Genomic DNA, 25,002 nt, shown 5'->3' on the forward strand with positions numbered 1-25,002 from the left:
TAATTTACGTGAATCTGCATTTAGGTTGATCTGGAATGCAAATATCCCACACTGTCCCAGTTCAATGACCCATTTAGGGATGTGCATCCTACCTTTACATGCGCGTTTTGACACAAGTGAGTCCAGGCTGGCATCCAGGGAGAAAAAAAAAGCACAGCGCTGCCCCTAAATCACCATGTCTCATCTCTTCATTTTTACACTGGTGATCACCATAGCTGATTTATCGCGCTGTCTTGCTTACTCTGTTTTATGAGGACATAAGTGGGACAGAGGTGACCGTCCATACTCAGGAATTCATGTGATTTTCACTTCCCCAGAAACAAGCACAAAGCAAATTTGCTTTCACGCCCCTATTAGCAATCTGAGTCCCAAAATTCTCTGTCCTTAGTGAATTAAAATGTAAAAGCAGAGTGCAAATAGAGCACTCTGTGATTTCCAGTCCATTACTTTAGACTAGAAGAAAGGAAAAGGGGAAAAAAAGTGACGAAAGGTCAAAATAACTCAATAATTGGACCATCTTTGCATATTGCAATGAGTATGTGAATGTGTCTCCAAGTATTAGAATCAAATTAACTGCTATATATATGCAAAACATGTACCAATCCCTTTTACTTTCTCTCTGTTTGTTTTGGCTAGCTCATGTTTCTCCAGGGAATGCATCAACCCTGATAAGGACATCATTTTCATACGGGCCAATCTGTTTAACAAGCAAGACACCCACATATACTCCCACACAGTTCTTAGTACTATTAGTGTAATGTCATGCAAGTTTGAGCTTGTCAGCAAAGAAGAAGGAATGTTAAGGCTCTAGAGGAAGAGGTGGTGGAGGAGGAGGAGTGTCACAAAACTATGACAAACATGGGCAAAGGAAGTCCCTTTGTAAATCAAGATCACATGATGTGCCCTCACATTTCATGTTGTGCATCAGGAAGACAGGGCTTTTCTCAGTCAGCCACGTCAACATTTGATGTATAATTATACTGAGAAAAGAATTTCAAGAACTTTGTGAGAAATCTGTTCAGATCAACTTTAATTGTCAGACTCAAGGTTCATTTGAAGACACACATTATTATAACACACTAGACTAGATATATACAATAAAAAGTTACAAATAATTATAAATATTTACTATTAATTTACATTTACATTTGCATTTAGTCATTTAGCAGACGCTTTTGTCCAAAGCGACTTACAATTTAGGACTAAATTAAGTGAGTCATCGTGAAGAGGCACAAACAACGCAAGAAGTGCTCAAAATACGAAGTTCAGGCATTGTTCAGAGTAGCATAAGCCCGATAAGGGAGGATTAAAGGACAAGGAAAGATTTTTTTAATTGTATTTTTTTTATGAGGTTAAGTGCTCACGGAAGAGATGAGTTTTCAGTTGTCTTTTGAATGTTGTCAGGAATGCATTCCGGATGAGGGTGGGGAGAGCATTACACCAGCAGCGAACCGTGAATGAGAATATTCTGGAAACTGATTTTGTGGCTTTCTGTGATGGAACCACGAGCCGTCGCTCGTTGACCGATCGAAGGCTTCTGGTAGGGATGTAGACTCGTAGGAGTGAGTGAAAATAGGATGGAGCTGACCCTGTGATAGATCTGTAAGCAAGCGTCAATGCCTTGAACTTGATGTGAGCAGCGAGTGGTATAACCAGTGCAGAGAGATGAACAGAGGGGTGACGTGGGCCCTTTTTGGCTCGTTGAAGACAAGACGAGCTGCAGCATTCTGAATCATTTGTAGAGGTTTAGTTGCACATGATGGAAGTCCAGCCAGAAGAGCACTGCAGTAATCAAGCCTATATGACCAGGGCCTGGACGAGATGTTGTGTTGCATGCTCAGTTAGGAAAGGCCTGATCTTCCTGATGTTGTGCAGTGTAAACCTGCATGATCGAGCTGTCTTTGAAATATGGTCTGTGAAGTTCAGCTGGTCATCAAATATCACTCCAAGATTTCTGACCGACCTTGATGGGGTGATTGATGCTGAATCTAGCTGGATAGTGAAGTCGTGCTGAGACAGATTGGCAGGGAGGCAGAGAAGCTCAGTCTTTGCCAGGTTGAGCTGCAGGTGATGTTCCTTCATCCATGCCGAGATGTCCGCCAGACAGCTTGAGATCCGTGCAGCTACTGTGGGATCATCTGGTTGAAATGAGAGGTTGAACCATGTGCCTGTATGATGTGTCCCAGTGATGTGGTGTAGATGGAGAAGAGGAGGGGTCCAAGAACTGAACCCTGAGGAACCCCTGTGGTCAGTTGATGTGCTCTGGATACCTCGCCTCTCCATGCGACCCTGAAGGACCTACCTGTGAGATAGGATTCAGACCAGTGGAGGGAAGTTCCTGTGATGCCCAGTGATGAGAGGGTGGACAAAAGGATCTGATGATTCACAGTGTCAAAGGCAGCAGACAGATCCAGGAGAATGAGAACTGAAGATTTGGAAGCAGCTTTTGCGATCCGTAAGGCTTCTGTGACCGACAGTAATGCAGTCTCATTTGAATGCTCAATTATGCTATTAATGCATAATGATTTATGCATCAAGATCACATACAGGGGTCGGTAAATCTTTAAAGGGTTAGTTCACCCAAAAATGAAAATTCTGTCAGTAATTACTCACCCTCATGTTGTTCCAACCGCGTAAGACCTTCGTTCATCTTCGGAACACAAATTAAGATATTTTTGATGAAATCTGAGAGCTGATCACTTCTCCGTAGGCTGCTAGGTGGCCCAAACTTGCTGGCCCAGAAAAGTTATTAATGGAGATCGTTAATATAGTCCAAGTGACTACAGTGGCTCAATCTTAAGTATATCAAGCGACGAGAATACTTTTTGTGCGCAAAAACAAACAAAAATAACGACTTTATTCCACTATTCATTTCCTTCTCTCTGGGCCTCAAGTTGGTTCACGTAGTGTTTTTGCGCTGCGCGTCACACACATGACCAGCGTCGGCCAATAGTGAGCCTACGTGGTGACGTGTAACACAGACGCGCTGCGCAAAAACACTACGAGGCCCAGAGAGAAGGAAATGAATAGTGGAATAAAGTCGTTATTTTTGTTTGTTTTTGCGCACAAAAAGTATTCTCGTCGCTTGATATACTTAAGATTGAGCCACTGTAGTCACTTGGACTATATTAACGATCTCCATTAATAACTTTTCTGGGCCAGCAAGTTTGGGCCACCTAGCAGCCTACGGAGAAGTGATCAGCTCTCAGATTTCATCAAAAATATCTTAATTTGTGTTCCGAAGATGAACGAAGGTCTTACGCGGTTGGAACAACATGAGGGTGAGTAATTACTGACAGAATTTTCATTTTTGGGTGAACTAACCCTTTAATGTTTTAAGAGTCTCATGCTCACTAAGACTACATTTATTTGATCAAAAAATGTTCAGCATCATTAACTGTGTGTTTGTATTTAACTGTATATTAATAATATTTGAATGCCCAGTATCCACCTCTGGTTTGATCATCAGCCAGGAGTTCTGGGTCAGTGGCGTCTCAGTGACTCATGTGGCATGATGTAATGGACCTACTTCTGGCAATGTGTGTAAATGTAAAATCACTCTTCAAACATTTTCTCCCCCGGCACCAGAAGGAAGTCGGGCTTATATTATTTAGCTAACAAGCTCAGTCAGACCAGAGCAATTACACTCTAATGTCCCTTAAGCAGGAAATAATCCAAATGATTTTAATGCTTATAGGACACTAATGGTGTTCTGGAGAGAGCCTGGTGGATCTGCATGGTGAATATCCAGACTGTTCATTTGTCGGGATTCACTAGAGATTGGACTGTGTACATGAGAAAAGCATAGTTGTGGTTTAAAAGTTTAACATTCATCAGACTGTTTTTCTGTGTAGACTGCAGTGTTTTGTTTGTCAGTGTTTCATTGCTGACGGTTTTACTAAAACTGACTGTTATATGACTGTTTTGTTTTATTTATATTTCATCACTATTGCCCAGTTTCACAGACAAGGCTTAAGCATAGTCCTAGACTAAAATGTTTGAGCTGTCTAAACTGAAAGCAACTTGCACTGACTCTAGAGCTGATAACCACCTGACTTGTTTGTGAGGTCACTTAGGCTACATTGAAAGCTAACACAATATTGCCCCCTAGTGGTCATATACATTTTAGCTTTAGTGGTGGCAGGGGCAGGGACAGGGGCCTTTATTATTTTTATAAAAACACCTAATGTTTTGGTAGATTTTTTTATTTATTTACAAACTTGTCTATTTATTTTCAAACTATTTTAAAACACATTGTGACATTACAGTTTAAAATATCTGTTATTTTATAAAAAAATATATATATTTTTGCTGAATTTTCATTATTGTGTCTTCAGTGTCACATAGTCCTTCAGAACTCATTCTATGCTGATTTGGTGATCAATACACCTTTCTTATTATCAGTGTTATAAACAGTTGTGCTGTTTACATGATTACGTGGTGATACATTTTTTCATGATTCTCTGAGTAGCAGTTCAAAATCATAATTTTCAGGGGATTTTTTTTAACCTTTATTTTCCACATTTATGTCAAATACATAGTTTAAATTTCAAATAGTTTAAAACTGTCATTTTTTTTAAATAAAATTATGTATTTGTACGTTTGAAGTATGTTTTTTTTTTTTTTTTTTTAAAGAGTGACCCCCATATATAGACTATATATATATAGAGTCTATATATATAGTATATATATAGTCTATATATATAGTATATATATATATATATATATATATATATATATATATATATATATATATATATATATATATATATATACCTCCTAACAAAAAGAGAATTATCTGCCAAAAATGCCTTGAATAAACACCCAAATAATGAATACCATATGCTTAGACTAAATGTAAATGGTTGAGTCTAAAATCTAAAATTAAAAAAATAAATGATTGAGTCTACAGAGCAAGCGTCTCAAAGTTGTTATGCAACAGTTTCTCACCAGTGGGTGCTAAAGTTAACCAAGACACGTGTCATGATGTTCTCAAGTTTTCAAATTTTCTTTAATCGAACAACGTATGTGACACATGTGATATCATATGCATATGTTTCAAATCAAATTTTTTTTATTTTTTGGTTGTGCCATAAATGCATTTTTTAAAGACTAGCCTACCCTTGAAATCTGTAGCACTTCAAACTTACTAAGTGAAAGTTTAAGACGCACCTCATCTATATCATTTTCAGCATCGTGGCAGAAATGCCTTAAAACAAACAAATACTTCTACGAGTTTGCAGGCAGCACAAACTGTGAACACAAAAAAACAAGTGTTAGACTTCTCTGCACTTGACTCCTCCCAGAAACCGTATGATTGACAGCTGTTTTGAAGCTTACAGAGACGTGAGGAGGGGGGACTCTGATTTGGAGATCACATGCTGTAGTTCTTTCGCAGGGAAGGCAAGAAAGAAGAGGAGGGGAACAGTGCTCAGAGTCCCAAGAATGCTCCTCTCCCAGCTCAAAGGATCCCCGATTGGCTGCCTGGCTATTTGCTGTGAAACATCCCACTTCCTTTACAGCCCAGCAGTTGTATTTTAACCTCTTTGGCCCTGTGCAAGCTTTTTCCGCACACCATGTGATTATTTGTTTGTTTGAGCTTGTCTAAGCTTTGCAGCCTTGACAGGGCTCCTTTATCAGCTTACTTCCCCACTCATACTGGAATAGTGTGGAATGCCGCAGCTGGACCCAGTGATAACGCTCTGGTTTGGGAGCTGCGCACTGCACAGTGTCCCGTGACAGCAGAGGAGAGGAGAAGCGTGCAGAAGTGGGTGTGCAGGCTCCGTTTGCACACAGGACAGGTGTTGATATCTGTAGAATACCGAAGCAGCTTGATTTTTAGGTGTTTTTTTTCTCTCTATAGTGTTTTCCTACTAACTTTGCCTCTGTGTTTTGCTCAGTTGCAGCTGGATATGTTTGCCCTCACTGCCTCTGTGCTCCGGCGAGGAGCTTTGAGGTACCGGGACAGCCAATGCACCATGGCAACCATTGTGTCCGGAAACAAGACCTCGCAGTAAGTTTGAGTGTGTTTAAGGGGCCCTTCAGGTAGATCAGGGGTCTTAATCATTTTCAGGCCAAAGACCCCCCTTTTTTAAAATCATTTTCAGGCTCAAAGACTTCGAACATTCAAGTGTTGATTAAAAAAGGATGCATGAAGCTAATAAAATGTTTTTAAAAATTAAAGTACAGTTAAAGGTATTTTATAAGTATAAAAAGTAATATCTACATTTGAACATAGTAGTATACTGCAAGTGCAAAAATAATATATAAATAGTAAACTATAAGTATAATGTTATGTTCACTTAAAGAAAACTTGCAAGTATACTTGCAGTATAAACTACTAAACTAGTAGTTTACTGAGAGTACACTTCATTGTGTACTTTCATAAACTAAAAAATGTACTACTTGTATTAAAATAGTAAACTAAGTAGTTTACTACTCTTTACACTTATAGTACACTTAATCGTATACTTTTATATACTAAACGTGGGCCAATTTAGTTCCAAGCAGTATTGAAATAGTACAATTACAAGTTTACTACAAGTACACATTGATATTATTATACTTACTACACAAAGTATACTTAAAAATATACTTGAACATTACTTAAGTATACTTCATAAAATGAACTTGAAGTATACTTCTTTTTCGTAAGGGTAGCCATATGTTCATAATATAATAATTGAATTATTACATAGATATATTAATATTAAGTAATATAATAATTAATGTATTTATTTATTGTTATTTAGATATACACAATTATTGCATTTTAAGCCAGGTCATACGCTCATAATATAACATTTTAATTATTACATAACGATATTAATATGAAGTAATATAATAATTCATATATTTATTTATTGTTATTTATAGATGTATACACATATTGCATTTTAAGCCTGGCCATACGCTCATAATATAATAATTGAATTACTACATGCAGGTATTAATAGTAAGTAATATAATAATTAATATATTCATTTATTGTTATTTATAGATATACACAATCGTTCGAAAAAAATTTGGGTCAGTAAGATTTATTTGCAAGATTTAATGCATGGATGCATTAAATTTTTTAAATGTGATAAAACATTATTACACACAAATTATATTTCAAATAAATGTTGTTCTTTTGAAATTTAAATTCACCAAAGAATCCTGAAAAAAATGTAGGCCTATCACAGTTTATACAACATTATTAAGCATCACAACATTGATAATAATAAGAAATGTTTCTTGAGCATCAAATCAGCATATTAGAATGATTTCTGAAGGATCATGAGAAAATGATATAATTTGAACAATAATTTGATCGAACAATATATGAAAAAATCCCCCTTTTTAAGACCCTGGAGGTAGATCAAATGCCATTCTTCTCTGTATGTCCAGACAGGTGAAGGAGCGACTGAAGAAGGAGGTAGCAGAGATGAAGACTCAGTTCCCAGGCTTCAGGCCCGGCCTGGTTGTGCTGCAGGTCATTCTGAACCTCTTGCTCATTATTTTGGTCCATATAATACACCTTGTGGTGATAGCTAGCTTTATAATTTCATCTCTCTTGATATTCTGACTCATCTTTCTTCTTTTTCTCTCACTCTACTCCAGATGGTCATTTGGTAATGTGCCATTTTCTTCTCTCTCACGGTTGTGGGTGTTTTGTTAAAATAGATAATCTCTCTATGGCTTCATGGTCATGCGTTGATAAATGCAAAAGTGTGCAATGTGAAAGAAAGGTGTGTTAGTTTAAAGTCTTTGGGATAAGATAACATTGATATGGTGTGTGACTCATATCTTGATTCATAATAACTTCACTGGTTGCTATGTGTTGTTTTGTTGTTCTTTTAAATATTTACGGTCTGTTTTGATAAATGCATTTGACCATTACATGCAAATAGCTATATTTAAAACAATAAATAAATAAAATACATTTAAATTTCAGTATCAAGATGTATATATTATAAATATCTTTGTTTAAATATTCATATACAGTAATTTCACAAATATTCAATGTAATAAATGAAAATAACATGCAAAATAGTTATACTTTAATATATTTGAATATTTTTTCATTATATTTATATATTCATATTATAAACTAGTAAAGAATATTAAGCAAAAATAAAAAGATTTTTCTCAGAAATATTAAAATATTCAGATAATACAGCATAATTCAGCAACATTTTTACCTGTATTGTGTGAGATCATAGATATATTAGACATATTAGACATACTCAGATCAGTGAGTTTGCTGATTATGTTTTTCAGGATGTAAACATGCAAAAAAAAAAAAAATATATATATTACTATCCTCTGCGCACTCTCATGTAGCCTATGGTTTGTTCTAGGTCGGGGACAGAGATGACTCAAACCTCTACATTACCATGAAGCTCAAGGCAGCGGCTGAGGTTCAGTGAGCTGATTTAATAAACAGAAATCATTTTTAACATAAACCTCTGGCTGACACTGTCTCTCTCCCTTACATAGATTGGAATCAATGCAAACCACATTAGGCTTCCCAAAACAGCCACAGAAGATGAAGTAAGAGAAACAGGCCTCAAACAATAACAAATGTGTGATTCACCTCATCTCATTTTCTATCCTTTCTCCTTTCATATATACATGCGCCATTGCTCACAATTCATTATAAAGAAAATTAGAGCCGTGGGAAATCTTCTGTTCATATCAACTTTGAGCCATGCAGTTCAATCTCATCTTGTTTTGGTCATAGATCAACAGCATTCTAAACTGTTTATAAAATGTGGCACACAGCAAATTAAACTTTGTTTTGTGAGAAGTAGTTTGAAGGCTGATCCCACTGATTTTCTTAAGGTCCTACAAAGCATAGTTGCAGTGAATGAGAACCCTGCGGTTCATGGTCTCATCGTACAACTACCTCTTGACTCCATCAACCCAATAAACACAGAGAAAGTGACCAATGCTGTGGCCCCAGAGAAAGATGTTGATGGGTAGGTGAAGTCTTTTTTATTATTTTTTAAGAAAGATACGGTGCAGCTGTCAAACTGACATGCTTGAAATGTTTGTTTGAGGAGTACAGTATGTAGAGTAGTGTATGGGGGAAATAGTGGATTTTATTATTATTAAACTAACTGGAATAGACAGGTAGGGCAGACTGCAGAGTTGATTTATTAAGCCACTGCTAGTTCTAGTTTCCAGGTCTAGTCACTTTGCTCTCTTATCTGTTTTTTTCCACCCAAAGTCAGAGAGCGAATGTCCTCTTTGTAGATGTCTGTGAATATTGGCCTTTTTTTACTGATTTCAGATGAGTTATCTCTGAGTAAAGTCTAAATTCTGCACAAATAAGCAATATCCACCTGCAGGATCTTTACTCATCCTCATGATAGTTTTATCAGCCTCAAGCATAGATCAGTTGTGTTACCGTATGTGATTTAAAATGTGTTCCTCACAGTGTTTACTGTGATTACTGACAGGAGAACTGAGCTATATTGAGCTTTTTGGGCTGAAAACTGCCGCTAATCATTTTAATACCTTGGTGAGAGAGAAAAGGGGATGTAGTAAGACTAATTAAATTAAATCTTCAAAACCGTTTGTCAAGATTATGTTTAAAAAATATAGTTCAAATCAATAATACAAGCTCACAACAATGGTATCATAAATGTAGCTTTTTTTTAAACTCAAATCACACTGTATTTTTTATGCATTGAGCAACAAATATTCATGCCTGCTCGATATACATTTTCAGGAAAACTTCCTTAATGCATGGTATATTTAAAAAACAAACCCTTTACAGAACATTGTAACTGTATTTTATATGATTTGTCTTCCCCTCCAGCTTGACCAGTATAAATGCGGGGAAGCTGTCTCGTGGAGACCTGGGCGACTGTTTCATCCCTTGCACTCCTAATGGCTGCATGGAGCTAATCAGTCAGACCGGTGGGTGGAAATCTTGTGAACCTTTACCCATGAGCTGTAGCTCTCATCAGTCAGAATCATAGCATGATTGTCTAAGGGGCCTTCATTCTACAGCACAATCAGTGTGCAGTGTCACTGGATAGGTGTGAGATCTATATATACACACACAGAGAGCAATGCCGTCTGATGACTGGGTGGTGAAATGAGCTGTCACCCTAAGGAAAGGAACGAAGGATCCAGAACAATCTTTTTTTTGCATCACATCTAGATGAGTCAGAAAGGAGCTCTGATCCAAAACCTAGTGAGCTTCCTTATTATCTACTGTCTACATGGACAGGATCTCCAATGATAAGCTTAAAAATACACCAAAAATATTTAGTAAAATATTCAATTTTAATTATACAGATCGATTGGTGTTTTGCAGTCTTTAATAAAATATACACCACCGTTCAAAAGTTTAGGGTCGGTAAAATGTTGTAATATTTTTAAAAGAGAGTCTAATCCTCAACGAGGCTGCATTTACTTGATCAAATATACAGTAAAAACAGTAATGTCCTGAAATGTTATTACACTTTTTTAATATATTTTGAAATGTAATTTATTCCTGTGATGGCAAGGAATTTTCAGCAGCCATTATCCCAGTCTTCAGTGTCACATGATCCTTCAGAAATCACTGTAATATGCTGCTTTGCTGCTTAAGAAACATTTCTTATTTAATATCCATGTTGAAAACAGATGTGCAGTTTTATATTTTTGTGGAAACCATGATACATTTTTTCAGAATTTTTTGATAAATAGAAAGTGAACATGTGAAAATGTGAAATAAGTGAAAATTAACTTTTTTTAAATTTAAAATTAAATTTTGTAGCATAATAAATGTCTTTACTGTCACTTAATTGCTGGAAAAAAAAACTGACCTCAAACGTTTGCCCGGTAGTGTACACTTTTATGTGCAACAAATATTTCTATAACCTTGTCGGCCATCTTGTCTTTTTTTAAAGCTGAACATATTGCAGTGCATTCTGCCTTCTCCACAAAGGATACATGTGTTGCTGCTTTATAATTTGACTCAAACAAGGCAGGACAATTAAGATAAGAGCTTTCCAGAAAATGCTGCCTCTCTGCAAGTGTGATTCATGTGTGCAGGTGTGAGTGTGATGGGAAAGAATGCTGTCGTGATCGGCCGCAGTAAGATCGTTGGAGCTCCAATGCACGATCTGCTCTTATGGAACCACGCCACAGTGACCACCTGTCATTCAAAGACCCTCGACCTTGCTGAACATGTTGGTTTCATTTGCTTCTCTCACGCTCTATTTTATATCCCTTTTCCAATTACAGTTTTGAATATGACCAATTCCTTTTCGAATGGGAACTCGCACTGCGTCCTCTAGAGGACGAGTTCCAATTCGAAAGGGAACGTCTCAGTTTACGCATGTAACCATGGTTCCCTGAGAAAGGGAATGAGACACTGCGTCTCTCTGCCATACGTCGGGCCTGCATGTCTACGTCTCCTTAAGACAAAGAGGTTGATGATGTGTATAACAGGTGCCCTTATACTGTATACTCACTGTCACACCAGTTGTGACATCACGGACTGTCGCCGGCCAATGACATTGTCCCGTTTAAACACATGCTTCAGAGACCAGTCATGCCGGAGGCATTCCCTGAAGTGTCCTCTAGAGGATGCAGTGTATTCTTCCCCTCCTCAGGGAACCATGGTTACATGCGTAATCTGAAACTTTCTTCATCTAGATTCTACAACAAAGAAGAGCTCATGACTCGGTTCTCGGTTTTACAAAATAGTGAGATGTATTTATCGTTTGCTTTATCATTGTTGAGTACAGACTTTTACTTGCTGTGCAGTTTGGTGTAATGAATGGAGTGCTGGAGTGAATGCTGGAGTAACTTTCAGTGTCTTGTTTTCTTTAGGTGGGCAGAGCAGATATTTTGGTTGTGGGTGCTGGCAGAGCTGAGATGGTGAAAGGAGAGTGGGTGAAGGAGGGGGCGGTGGTCATAGACTGCGGTATCAATCATATACCAGGTCTCTCTGCTTGACTGTATCTACTTGTCTAAAGCAGTTACGGAATATTAAATAGCTACTGGTTTTAGCTCACGTGTTTACATTTAACTCACACACAGACCGCAGTAAAGCCAGTGGGAAACGAGTGGTGGGGGATGTACACTACTCCTCAGCTAAAGAGCGAGCTGGATACATCACCACAGTGCCTGGTGGAGTCGGACCCATGACTGTAGCTATGCTGATGAAGGTATCATTTCAGGAGCAAATGGCTCTGTTTGACTTGTTTGTAAAGTGAACAGCAATTGTGCCAACAACAATTACTAGTACAGACAAATAAATGCAGTAAGATGTAGGCCTACTCTGCATTTTCCCAAACAAATGCAAAGACTAGAGAGATTTTTGGAGAGAGTATTTACTGCAATCTGCTGAGTCATGTAACTGAAAAAGATTGTCACTTTGAGTCTTGTTTATTTCATGCTCACTTGTTAAAATTAATGGAAAGTTGGACCTGCTTTCCTTGAACAAGCTTTCCATAAAGTACTGAACAATATTATTTGTCACAAATTAAAAGTTTATATCGGTGATAGTTGATGTTTCCGGAGCCCCTAAGGGGACATGGTGGTGGAAAAAAATCTGAGATGGAAAGAAAAATAACAAGTCACTGCTTTTGTGTTCTCTCGGAAATGTATTGCGTTCCCCCAGAAACTTTGCGTTAGCTTGCAAAACCTATATATTCCCTCGCAAAAACTTTTGCATTCACTCGCAAAACTTTTTTTGTTCTTTGCGAGCGAATGCAAAGTTTCTCAGGGAAAGCAGGCAATTTGCGAGAGAACGCAAATAATATTTTCACCATGTCCCTTTTGGGGCTCCGTAGATACTGTATTAGAGATGGTTCATTATTAAAATTCTGGCCAGTAGAAATAAGCTTATAATAATTTTTTATTTTATGGCTGATATTGAAATTCTTCTAAATAAAAAATAAAATAAAACCATTGACTAAAAATTAAAACCAAGGGAATCACAACATTATAAAATACACTACTGTTCAAAATGTTAGCAGCATTAAATAATCAAAAGTGTCAGTATAGACATTTATGATGTTGCAAAAGATTTCTATTTCAAATAAATGCTGTTATTTTGAACATTCTATTCATCAAAGAATCCTGAAAATAAAAAATGTGTTTCCGTTAAAAAAAATAATAATCAAGTAGTACATCTGTTTTAAACATCGATGATAATTAGAAATGTTTTTGAGCACCAAATCAGCATTTTAGAATGATTTCTGTGGGTCATGTGACACTGAAGACAGGAGTAATGACTGCTTGAGAGGCTTCTTCCAAAAACATGAAATCTTAATGACCCCAAACTTTTGAACAGTAAAGTATGAAAATGGATGTACATTTTGAGATTTGCTAAAGATTACATTTTCAAGTGGAGCTTTAAGTAAACATTTGATGACAAAATGTCATCTAAACATGAACTAAACTAAACCATTGTGGTGGTGGCGCAATGGATAAGACACATGCCTTTGGTGTGAGAGACCCGGGTTCGAATCCACTGTGAGACACCAATGTGTCCCTGAGCAAGACACTTAACCCCTAGTTGCTCCAGAGGCGTGCGACCTCTGACATATATAGCAATTGTAAGTCGCTTTGTATAAAAGCGTCAGCTAAATATGTAAATGTAAATGTAAATGTAAAAATATGGGGAAGTGAGCTTGCTGAGTTAAATATTGACTAATGGAAATATTAATTTTTTTAAATGTAATATCGGCCGATAACTGATTTTATTTGCTTTTGCAAATGTTTGTTATTCTCATTTGGATTTGGATCAGAATACAGTTGACAGTGCAAAGCGGTTTCTGCAGACATACACTCCAGGGAAGTGGAACATAGTGTTCACAAAGAAGAAACCCCAAGAGCCTCAGCCGAGGTACTGTCATGGCTTGCCTGCTATTATAAAGATTGTTTAATTTAAGCATATTCTGTGAAGTCCATCATGACTCTTGCTGACCCATGTGATGCCTATTGCATTTCCTAGTGATGCTGTAATCTCACGTTCATGTCAAAGCAAACCAGTCGGTCAGCTTGCAAGAGAGGTGGGCCTGTTTTCTGAGGAAGTGGAGCCATATAGCAGAAGTAGGGCTAAGATACGACTGGATGTTCTGAAACGCATGAAGAAACAGCCTGATGGGAAATATGTGGTTGTCACTGGGTAAGATGCATCTTGAAATATAATTATGAACATTAGCATAATCTTATAGGGTAGTAACTTTCCACAAGCACCAAATGGGATCTTGCAACACTCCATTAAGCCTGGGTCACACAATGCATTCACATCCAGCTTAGTCTCTGAGCAATTCGCCAAACAAACTAAATGCATTGCTTTCAAAGTCAATCCATTCTGTGTTACTGTGACCAGAATTTCTTCTACTCCATTGGGCGAAGGAAAGCGCACCACCGCTCTTGGACTGGCTCAGGCTTTCGGAGCCCTCCTGAATATCAACGCTTTTGCTTGTGTGCAAGAGCCTTCCCCAGGATCCTGTTTTGGTGCTAGGGGTGAGGGACAAACATTTGTTTTCTCTCAAGTTTCCAAGATAACTACTGTAGAAGCTCATTTCCACAACATAAGAAAAAAAATCATGCTTTGGTAAATCATAATTATGAGATAAAAAAATTAAGTTGTGAATGACGTGAATAAAGTGAATAATAACAAAAAGATTAAATTATTAAATACATTTATAATTATGATAATTACATAATTAATTATGACTTATCTATTCATTTTGACTTATGTCATAAATGAAATTGAGATAAAACGTTAGAATTATGACAAAAGCTAATAAGTCATACAAAGTTGAAATTATGAAATATAAAGTCAACTATGACTCAAGTCGAAATTGACAAAATAAAACTAAAAGTTATAATTATGACATTAAAAGTCACCAATATCCCTTAATATCTCACAATTGCAAATTGATTACAAACATTTGTAAGGTTATATTTTTCACAATTTCTTGCCATGCAACTTAATGTGTCACAGTGTGGCTTACGTCTTATTTTAATTTACGGAACTCACAATTACCCATTTTAATTTAGACTCTGAGACAAAAAAACAGGCTTTTTTAAGCTTAAGTGGCTCAAAAGATTTGTTGGTTGCTTCTTGTTTACAGGGGTTGCTGTTGGAGGTGGATACTCTCAGATTATCCCATTGGAGGAGGTATGTTTGAGTTCCTCTTGAAGCGCAGATTCAATAGCATATTTCATCAAATGGAACGTGAATATCTTCTAACACATTGATCCCAGGTCAGCCTTCAGCCTTCAGGCCAGAATGAGCTCATCTCTGCTGCCAGTAGAGTTGTGATGGACACTATTAAAGCACATGCTCACTATGAGACCAAGCTTTCTGAGAAGGTCAGGTTTGTGTTTGATATGTGTGTGGTTATACTCATGTGTTTGAATGGCTTGTATTTGGTATGATCTTATATGCTTGTATCTTACAGGCTTTGTTTGACTTATTGGTTCCTCTCAAAGAGGGTCAAAGATCTGTCTCCCCAGCCCAGCTTAGCCGGCTGAAGGTAAGTCATTGAAAACACAGTCTAGAGTCAAATATTAATTTCAAAACCACTGCAGAAGTATGATGACATGGTCACTTTGTCCTTTATGACCTGTAGAAACTGGGCATTGAGAAATCTGACCCCTTGACCTTCACAGGGACCGAGATAAGACGTTTTGTCCGATTGGACATTGACCCAGAAACTACAGCAGTATGTATCATCAGTATCACAATGTCATTTTGTCACTACATTTGACCTAGTGCCTTTCTTCACATTGTAATAATAATTCACATTGTATTATGTTGTGTGTATATATATACACAGTGTTTTTTTGTACACATAAAAAAGTTTTTGAGGGTGATTTGTTTACTTTAAGTATCTGTGCTGTTCAGGATTCTGACTCTTTGGAAAATGAGATCATGGCTATACTGTCACTCAGCAGCAGTGAAGAGGAGATGCAGCAGAGACTGGCCAAGATAGTAGTGGCTACAAACAAATCTGGAGATCCTGTCACCACAGAGGATTTAGTCAGTATGTGTTCATGTGTTTGTGTGTGTCTGTATTATGCGTGTGATCTAATGCACACAACTTTGTCATCACAGAATGTCAGTGGTCCATTGACCATGCTATTGAAAGATGCCCTTAAACCTGTCTTGATGCAAACTGTAGAGGTAAGATTTAATAGTGAAAAATGTTGCATGACCACTAAAAATGTCATTGTCATTTTTCAGAATAAATATTTTAGAATCACTGCACACAGAATCATTCTTATTTATTTCAGTTCTGTCAGATTCTGTCTTAGCACATCTTTCTCTCTAGGGTACACCAGTGTTTCTTCACACCAGCCCATTAGTTGACATTGCCCAAGGCAGTCCTTCCATTCTGGCAGACAAAATGGCTTTAAAAATGGTCGGATCCAAAGGATTTGTAGGTGAAGAAGAAATACACTTTATATTTTTTGTATAAAAAATACTGCACAAATACACTACCAATCAAAAGTTTGGGTTAGTATACGTTTTTTAAAGAAATTAATACTTTTTTTTTTCCAATAAGGACACATTAAATTTATCAAAAAAGACATTTATAATGTTCAAAGGATTTCTATTTAAATGCTGTTCAATTTTCTATTCAACAAAGAATCCTGAAAAAAAAAGAAAACATCACGTTTGTTTTCCACAAAAATCCTAAGGAGCACAACAAAATTGATAACAATAATAAATGTTTCTTGAGCACCAAGTCCTCATATAAGACTGAATTCTGAAGGATCATGTGACACTGAAGACTGGAATTCAGCTTTGCCATCACCAGAATAAATTACATTTTAAAATATAATTTAATATATTTTGTAAATTAGAAAAGAGTTATTTTAAATTGTAATAATATTTCACAATATCACTGTTTTTACTGAATTTATCATCCTATAAATGCAGCCTATCGTGAGACGTCTTTCAACGTTAATGTACAATAATTCACATGGTCTAGGTTTCTGGAAAATAAATGGCAAACACAAATAAAACTGTCACAATATTCAAACTAATCTGAAGCTACTTTCCTGTCTTTTCAGTTACTGAGTCTGGTCATGGGGCTAACATTGGCTTGGAGAAGTTCTTCAACATTAAATGCCGCTACTCTGGCCTGCAGCCAGATGTGGTAGTGATGGTGGCCACTGTCCGTACCTTGAAGATGCATGGCGGCGCCCCCCCTGTGAGTCATATCCACAAATCTATAGATAGATTTCCATTATGGGTTCAATTGAACCAATAACACATCAACTGTTTATTAAATGATCAATCTTGTGCTGGTGACAGAGGCAATGGCTCACATTGTCTTTATGCTTCTATTCTTTCTTGGTTATAGATCCAAGCAGGTTTGCCCCTTCCAAAAGAGTATTCACAGGAGGTAGTGCAATCTTTCAGCTGCCACTTTGTGGCATATTTTTAATCTCTTAATATTTTAAATATGTTTATAACCTATAATTTACTGACAACCATTTAATATTCAGTTCTAAATTTTGATGATCGTAAGTCAAATTACCAGTCAGGTAATTACATGCATGCCTATTATTAGATGAGTTTATATACCACATGACACATGGTGTTTTCTCCAATGCAGAACCTCAAGCTGCTGGAGAGAGGCTGTTGTCACTTGAGGAGACAGGTGGAAAGTGCACAAGCTTTTGGTTTGCCAGTGATCGTAGCTGTCAACAAATTCAGGTACGACATCAAGCAGCCAACAAAAAAGTGTTGTCTGTGCCTCTTCTCATCAAGCTATTTGCAACTATTCATGTATTATGAATATGTACCATTTTATTGCTAATATCACTAATTATTTTCAAATAGTCTCTTAGGTTTTTATCCATTGTACACTAATCGTATGCTCACGAGCCAATCTGAACCACACACAGCCCTCCCACTCTGAGTGAATGTGTGTGAATATGGCCTCTGATTGTATTTGGCACAGCTCTGATACTGACGCCGAGCTGGAGCTGGTGTGTGGCCAGGCGAGGCAGGCTGGTGCCTTTGATGCAGTGAAGTGCACTAACTGGTCTAAGGGGGGCGCTGGAGCGTTGGCTCTGGCCGAAGCTGTTCAGAGAGCAGCAAAAGTACCTGGACGGTTTAGGTTCCTGTACGACTCGCAGGTAAGAAGTGGCAGAGTGGGTAAAATTTGCTCTGATACATTTACATTTATGCATTTAGCGGGCGCTTTTATCCAAAGCGACTTACAAAAGAAGAACATAAAGTACAAATAAGGTAACCAAGGTTTAAATCCCACAAGGGAACATCCACTAATTTTACCACTGAAATGATATCTGTTAGCGGCATCATTAAAGGGATAGTTCACTTTGAAATTCAATTTTGGTATGTTTTAGCTTACCTCAAGGGCATCCAAGATGTAGGTGTCTTTTTTTCCGCAGTAGTTTCAATTTTGATATTTTTAGGTCAAACCGAGGCGACATCTAGTGTATATATCTATACCCGCCCGCGCTCTCAGATCACTTGGACGTGGCTGTGTACAAGAGGTAAAAACGATATATATACTGTTCGTTTTCTCACACAAACCGCTCGTTTCGTGTCTTAGGCCATCAATGTGTACTTACGATGGGGAATTGTTTAATTTGAACGATGGGGAATTGTTTTAATTTGGACTCTGTGCTTGTGTTTTGAGATAATGACCATCGACCTGCATTATATGACTGACAGACAAGAACGGTTTGACCTAAAAATATCAAAATTGAAACTACTGCGGAAAAAAAGACACCTACATCTTGGATGCCCTTGAGGTAAGCTAAAACATACCAAAATTTAACTATCCCTTTAAATGCCTTATACAAGTATACAGTACTCAGGATTTTTTTTTTTTTTACCACCCAAGGTCCTTGTGAAGTTCTTTCCCACACATATTCTGAGATCAATTAACACTTTATATATAGAGCTGTTTCATTACCAGCCAATTACTTTATCATGCATGACATCTTTTTAATTGACGAGGTCTAAATATAACCAGTATAAAAACTGTTCATCACACATTACAGCAATTAAGGCTAGAAAGATGCCTGTGTGTATTAAGTACAGAAAGATTCCACTGATGGAATGAAGCCAAAATCCATTTCTCAAACTAATGCATTATTAAACACAAATAAATGTTGTTGTTTTTTCCTCCAGATTCCAGCTGTTGATAAGTTAAGGACTGTGGCACAGAAGATGTACAGAGCGAAAGATATCGAGCTCTCTCCAAAAGCAAAGGAAAAGCTTGAACTTTATACAAAACAGGTGAGCTTCCTTTACACAATAGGAAGCTCACGTTCACACAGAACGTCTTTTTCTATTCCAATGCGCTACTTTTCCATTGTTTTTCTATGTAAACGTGCTAGACGGACGTGAATAACCATTGCACTTCGCGTCTTGCATCTTTTGCAGCGTCTCACGCATGACATAGCGTTCTAAAAACGCGGCGCTCATGTAAAAATCAGTTCAACTTTAAATAAACTTGTTTCGAGACCTTGCGTGTTTTCCCCAATTTCATTGCCTAAGATCTCACATTTTTCAGAGCAAAAAAGGGTGTTTAATTACATACATGCAGTGATTCACATACATTTCTAAGATATTTGCTTAGTTATAGAACGAACTGGATTAATGAGAAGTTCTCCATCAAATGCAATGTGTACTATGACACAAATACTAATACTGTTGGTTAATTAATGTGGGTTGGTTATAATAAGTGGAAGCAGCTGTTGAAAGTTAATGAGAAGTTTAAAAACATATGGTATGACATATTGTGGATACTTTAAGTGGAAAATGTTGTGTACCAGATTGTTGAAGAGATTGGTTGGACTGTTGTGAATTTGTGTGTGTTGTATTTTGTGTGTATAAAAAGAAGGGGGGTTCTTGTTATTTTGGGGAATTATTGGACTTCTGGGAAATTTCAATGTGTTCTTTAACACATACTCATTCTGCTTCTAGAAGTTCTAAACTTGCACTACTGTATTTAATGTATGTATCCCTGTCTGCCTGAGGGAGTGTAACATTCTCTCTTATTCAACTTATCTCTTTATCTCTCTTAAAGGGCTTTGGGAATTTGCCTGTTTGCATAGCCAAAACACACCTGTCCTTGAGTAATGACCCCATGATGAAGGAAGAACCCACCAACTTCATGCTGCCCATAATCGATATCAAGGCCAATGCTGGAGCAGGTTTCCTCGCTTGTCTGACTAACTCGGTGAGCTTTATAGTACTTGATCTATCTGCAGCAATATTATATATATATATACACACACTACCATTCAAAAGGTTTGGGTCAGCAAGTATTTTTTTTTTTTTTTTTAAGAAATTAATACTTTTATTCAGCAAGGACACATTACATTGCTCAAAAGTGACAGTAAAGACATGTATACATTATAATGTTACAAAAAATATATATTTTTGAACTTTCTATTCATCAAAGATTCCTTAAAAAATATATCAGAAACCTAAAATTTAAGTAGTAGTAATTAAGTAGGACAAATGTTTTCAACATTGATATTAAGAAATGTTTCTTGAGCACCAAATCAGCATATTAGAATGATTTCCGAAGGATCACGTTGCACTGAAGACTGGAGTAAAAAATCATAACAATCCCCAACTTTTGAATGGTAATGTATGTAAAAGCTATATTTCTCACACCTTGGTGGTGTACATTAAAACATTACATCAAATGAGCCCAGTCACATTAAACTATCTTCCCATGCCTGAAGAAGAAAAAACACAACAGTAAAGTGATTGTTGTCATCAACCGTGTTTATGATAACTGGCTGAACATACTAATGGTGATTAAATGATGAGATAACATGAACACTAGGGTGGTTAACCTCTAGTCAGATGATGTCATTGACTCATTTCTGTCCCCTTTAGTCAGTCGCTCATCGGGTGAGTCTACATTGCAGAAAAGAAAGAGAGAATATTTGGTCACACTTGTGGATATTTTTATCCAGACACGTTGCTAGGCTGCATGCTGTGCTGAACATGAGCTGTTCGACAAAATCCACTGGTGGTCCAAGTGACCTTATCCAACGTTTATGTTCATTACAGATTACAAATGCAAGTCAATTTGTTGAATTGCTCTTCAGGGTAGCTGCCATATCCATATCCATTGTTGGTTAACTTGGCTCAGGATGGTTTTTTTCTGTTCATTGTTTGAGCTAGCTTTTTTTTTCTCTCTCTCTCTCTCTCTCTCTCTCTTGAAATCAAAACATAATGGGGTGTGTTATTAAGATAGTATCCTTCCAGATTGACTAATTTCTTCAAACTCTCCAACAGACAAATACAGAAATGGATGATCCCATGTGGCCCTGTTTCCATGGCAACCACCTTTACCATGACAGCAAGTAGCTCAGTGGTTACTTGCTAAGGTGGGAAAGCTGAAATTGGTTTAATCAAACTTTTAATAACTGGAAAGAAAGAGACACTTTTCTTTTTAACATGGCTAAATTATTTTTAAAACCTACAAAGACAGTCAAATCATTGCATCAAATTCGAGAATATCTTTTTCACTATATTATTTGTAAACTGACAAATGATGTTGCTGTGTACTGTATTTTAATTCACTCCAGATTTTCACAGATTTTACGCTTGGCTCCTTGAACCATAAGATATTTTTAGCCATGACTGAGCTTTAGCAGCACAGAACCAATTGTCTGTCAGTATTGTTCTTAGCACGTTTACGCTGCAGTTTGCCAGTATTATTGAAAGTCCCATTTGATTTTATAGTTGACGCATTGATTTTATGAGATAGCTTCCATGTCTACACATTGTTATCTTATATGACTTAATGAAGTTTCCAGTTGCTGTATATACTAAGCTGACAGCCTGATTGTAAACTATATTGTTAGTCCAGTTATACATGTTACAAAGTTATAAAGCATTCAGTTTTTATTAGATGAAACCATACCATACTGTATACCGTTCAAAAGTTTGAGGTCGGTATGATCCTTTAAAAAAAAATTTTTTTTTAAGTCTCTTATTCTCACCAAGGCTGCATTTATTTGATAAACAATACAGTAAAAACTGTAATATTGTGAAATATCTATCAATTTTAATCTATTTTATAATGTAATGTATTCCTGAGATGGTAAAGCTCATTAGTCCAGTCTTCAGTGTCACATGATCCTTCAGAAATCATTCCAGTATGCTGATTTGGGGCTCAAGAAACTATTATTATTTAGTTTATTATTATCAAGAAATTATCAATGTTGAGAACCGTTCTGCTGCTTAATATTTTTGTGGAAACTGTGATACATTTTGATTCTTTGAAAAATAAAACGTTCAAAAGAAAAGCATTTATTTGAAATAGAAAGCTTTTGTAACTTTATCAATGGCTTTACTGTCACTTTTGATTAATTTAAGTCATCCTTTCTGAAAATAAGTATTAATTTCTGTCCAAAAAGATCGTACTGACCCCAAACATTTGAACGGTAGTGTGCTGGGTAGATTACTTACAAATAGTTTGTTACTGATTCCAAATTACATGACAAAAATTGTAGTTAGTAATGTAATCCATTACATTACACATTTTTAGGTAATATAATCTGACTACTTTTTGATTATTTTTGACCTAACTGGTTTAACACATTTAATTGAATTATTGGACAATATCAATATTAAAATACAAAGAGATCTGATTACTTAATCCAGACTATGTAATCAGTTACTAACCAGCACTGTGTGTGTATGCTGGTGTGTGTGTACACAGTACATATTTATATACATTCCATGCATTGTATCTGCCCATTAACAGCCAAAAAAAATTCCATTAATTGTTTTGTTGAAACTGTTGAATAAATGAGCTAATCTAAAGATAAACCCAAAGTTTTATGGATTTATTTTAACAAATTGTTGCCTTCTTGTTTTCATGTTTTAAAATGTTATAGGTTTCATGGAAAACCGACATGCATACACAGTCTTCCAAGGGCATATTTTCCTCAGACCTCTGGGACCTCAAGTCACTGTGTATTAGCATTGGTGGCTTTGAGTCTGAAATAACATTTCATGAATGAGATATCAAGATTTGTGTCATATATCCTGAATAAAAGAGGCAATCCCTCTTCTGAACAAAGTTTAAAACATGCTTGAATAAAAAATAAAAAATAAAAATGGAAATGTCTGCTACAGACATAATTATAAAGAAGACCCTGGGAAAATGAGATAACCGGTCATATTTGCACATATGTCTTTTGCAAACATCAGGCGAGCTTCCAAATGAGAATTAATTTCTGTGTGCCATCTGCTCATCATGGACGTTTCATTTAAATGCCAGATTAAAGATTTTTGTTTGTGATCATTTGAGGGTCACTGAACTGATAAAGTGAATATTGCCTATTTTTAACAGTATATAGTCCAAGGTGAGCCAATGTCATTATTAACCTACAAATAGAATTTAAACAAAAAAAGCATGAGAGAGAGAGAGAGAGAGAGAGAGAGAGAGAGAGAGAGAGAGAGAGAGAGAGAGAGAGAGAGAGAGAGAGAGAGAGAGAGAGATTAAAACTGTCGCTCAGTTTTACAATCATCTCATCTAATCAAGACCAACACTTTTGCCCATAAAATAAGTAATCAAATCTTGGTACTTGGTTACCAAGGAGACAAAATTGATCAGATGAAATAAAGACACTGGATGTGTGAAAAACAACTTAGCAATTTATCACATGAATAAAATATTTAATTAATCGTTTCCAATGAAGCTGTCATTTTATCAGATATTCAAAAAGTGTTAAAATAATGTCAACTATCATTGACATTGTTATGAGTGTGAAAAGTGTTTCGAGGGACAAAAGTAGTTGAAAAAATTAACAGTTGAGTGTATTTTCGACGTTTAAGTGTGGACAAAAATGGCAAAATAGTAATTGTTTCAGGAAATTGTGTATGTGGTCGGAATGATGGATATCAATCTTCACATTAGCCGAGCCTCCGCCGTGTTGATTGGATGGATGAGGGGCACGCGCACATAAAGCGTCAATCAGCTGGTCGTTATGGAAACCGATAGGCGTGTAACCTGCTGTGCTGAGTGTCAGCGCAAGTCTCTGCGCGCGGCAGATCAGCAGACTCTGCGAGTGGATTTCTAAACGCCACAACAGTGACAAGTTTAAGTCGTGCTCTTCACTTTGCAGGTAGCCTGAGGTAGGTGTTTTAATTTAACATTAATAATTAGTACGTTGTTGTACCACTTTTTAAATCTAAGTTAGCCCATGTTTTTCTTCGCATGAGTTATATCTGTCATCATAAAGATTAAGATGCAAAAGTAATGACTGTTTACATTTGTCACAAACAGTAACGTTAGTCGTCGAGTTGTGACATTATACTGAGATATATTTATCTCTTTAAATTATATGCGACATGAATAAATAAAGTTGTTATTTGCCATTAATGATATTTTTATAGTTAACTTTTACTGTTAGAACCGGTTAGCAAAACGCCTAGCCTGAATTATTTAAGATGTTTTCATATAAAGAGACTTCGCATTGGTGTCACACCCAGTATGCGAGTTTGTTGTTTGTGCTGTAAACATTGCACCGTGTAGTCTCTGAAAAAAAAAAAAAAAGTGTGTATATATATACTTAAAGATACACATTTTAAATGCGTGATATATAAATAGACAAATGAGTCACTGAATATGATTCAACCAACAAGCGAAATACAGCCTTTAACTTCAGTAATACAATGTTTTTGTGTTGGTTTGCAGCATTTCCACATCTTTAAGCAGACAAATATTTAAGTGGAGAAAACACCCGCTCATGTAATTGATCCAATATTGCCAGTGAGAACTATTATTGACTGTAGTACTGTTTGATTAACCATGTCCACACAAGAGACTGAATTACCAGACTGTCAGGAGAAGGGGGGCTTAAAGAGAAAACTCACGGGTCCACCCAGGCTTTTGCTGGGGAAGTCAAAATCAAAGGAGAGATTGGAAGGTAAATCACAGAGGAGGCAAAGACAAGCAAAATGTTGTGATGGCACAGTGGAGAATAATGATCAAGAGAACAGTGATGGCAAAGACCATGAATCCT

At 36.6% G+C, this 25,002-nt stretch overlaps 1 protein-coding gene across 4 annotated transcripts; it reads left to right on the forward strand.

Annotated features, from left to right (window-relative positions):
* Positions 1-5,420: 5,420 nt before the first annotated feature.
* On the forward strand, positions 5,421-23,352 carry mthfd1a (methylenetetrahydrofolate dehydrogenase (NADP+ dependent) 1a, methenyltetrahydrofolate cyclohydrolase, formyltetrahydrofolate synthetase). Of its 4 annotated transcripts, XM_082146572.1 has the most exons (27): positions 5,427-5,801; positions 5,901-6,013; positions 7,393-7,477; positions 8,346-8,405; positions 8,485-8,538; positions 8,830-8,966; positions 9,812-9,912; positions 11,038-11,174; positions 11,821-11,932; positions 12,031-12,158; positions 13,746-13,843; positions 13,952-14,125; positions 14,333-14,469; positions 15,084-15,130; positions 15,217-15,324; positions 15,414-15,488; positions 15,585-15,677; positions 15,860-15,994; positions 16,070-16,138; positions 16,287-16,398; positions 17,032-17,171; positions 17,325-17,366; positions 17,580-17,680; positions 17,928-18,105; positions 19,130-19,237; positions 20,031-20,183; positions 22,870-23,352. In XM_082146572.1, the coding sequence occupies exons 2-27, from the start codon at positions 5,913-5,915 to the stop codon at positions 22,993-22,995; spliced, it is 2,811 nt and encodes a 936-aa protein (XP_082002698.1). In that variant the 5' UTR covers positions 5,427-5,801; positions 5,901-5,912; the 3' UTR covers positions 22,996-23,352. The 4 variants fall into 4 exon arrangements, with proteins under 4 accessions (XP_082002699.1, XP_082002696.1, XP_082002698.1 ...); XM_082146570.1 differs by having other exon boundaries at positions 5,424-5,801; positions 15,860-16,138; XM_082146571.1 differs by lacking the exon at positions 22,870-23,352 and adding an exon at positions 21,260-22,801 and having other exon boundaries at positions 5,430-5,801; positions 15,860-16,138.
* Positions 23,353-25,002: the final 1,650 nt, after the last annotated feature.

The sequence above is a fragment of the Leuciscus leuciscus genome (assembly GCF_965113295.1).
Source record: "Leuciscus leuciscus genome assembly, chromosome: 19".
Taxonomy (NCBI): domain Eukaryota; kingdom Metazoa; phylum Chordata; class Actinopteri; order Cypriniformes; family Leuciscidae; genus Leuciscus; species Leuciscus leuciscus.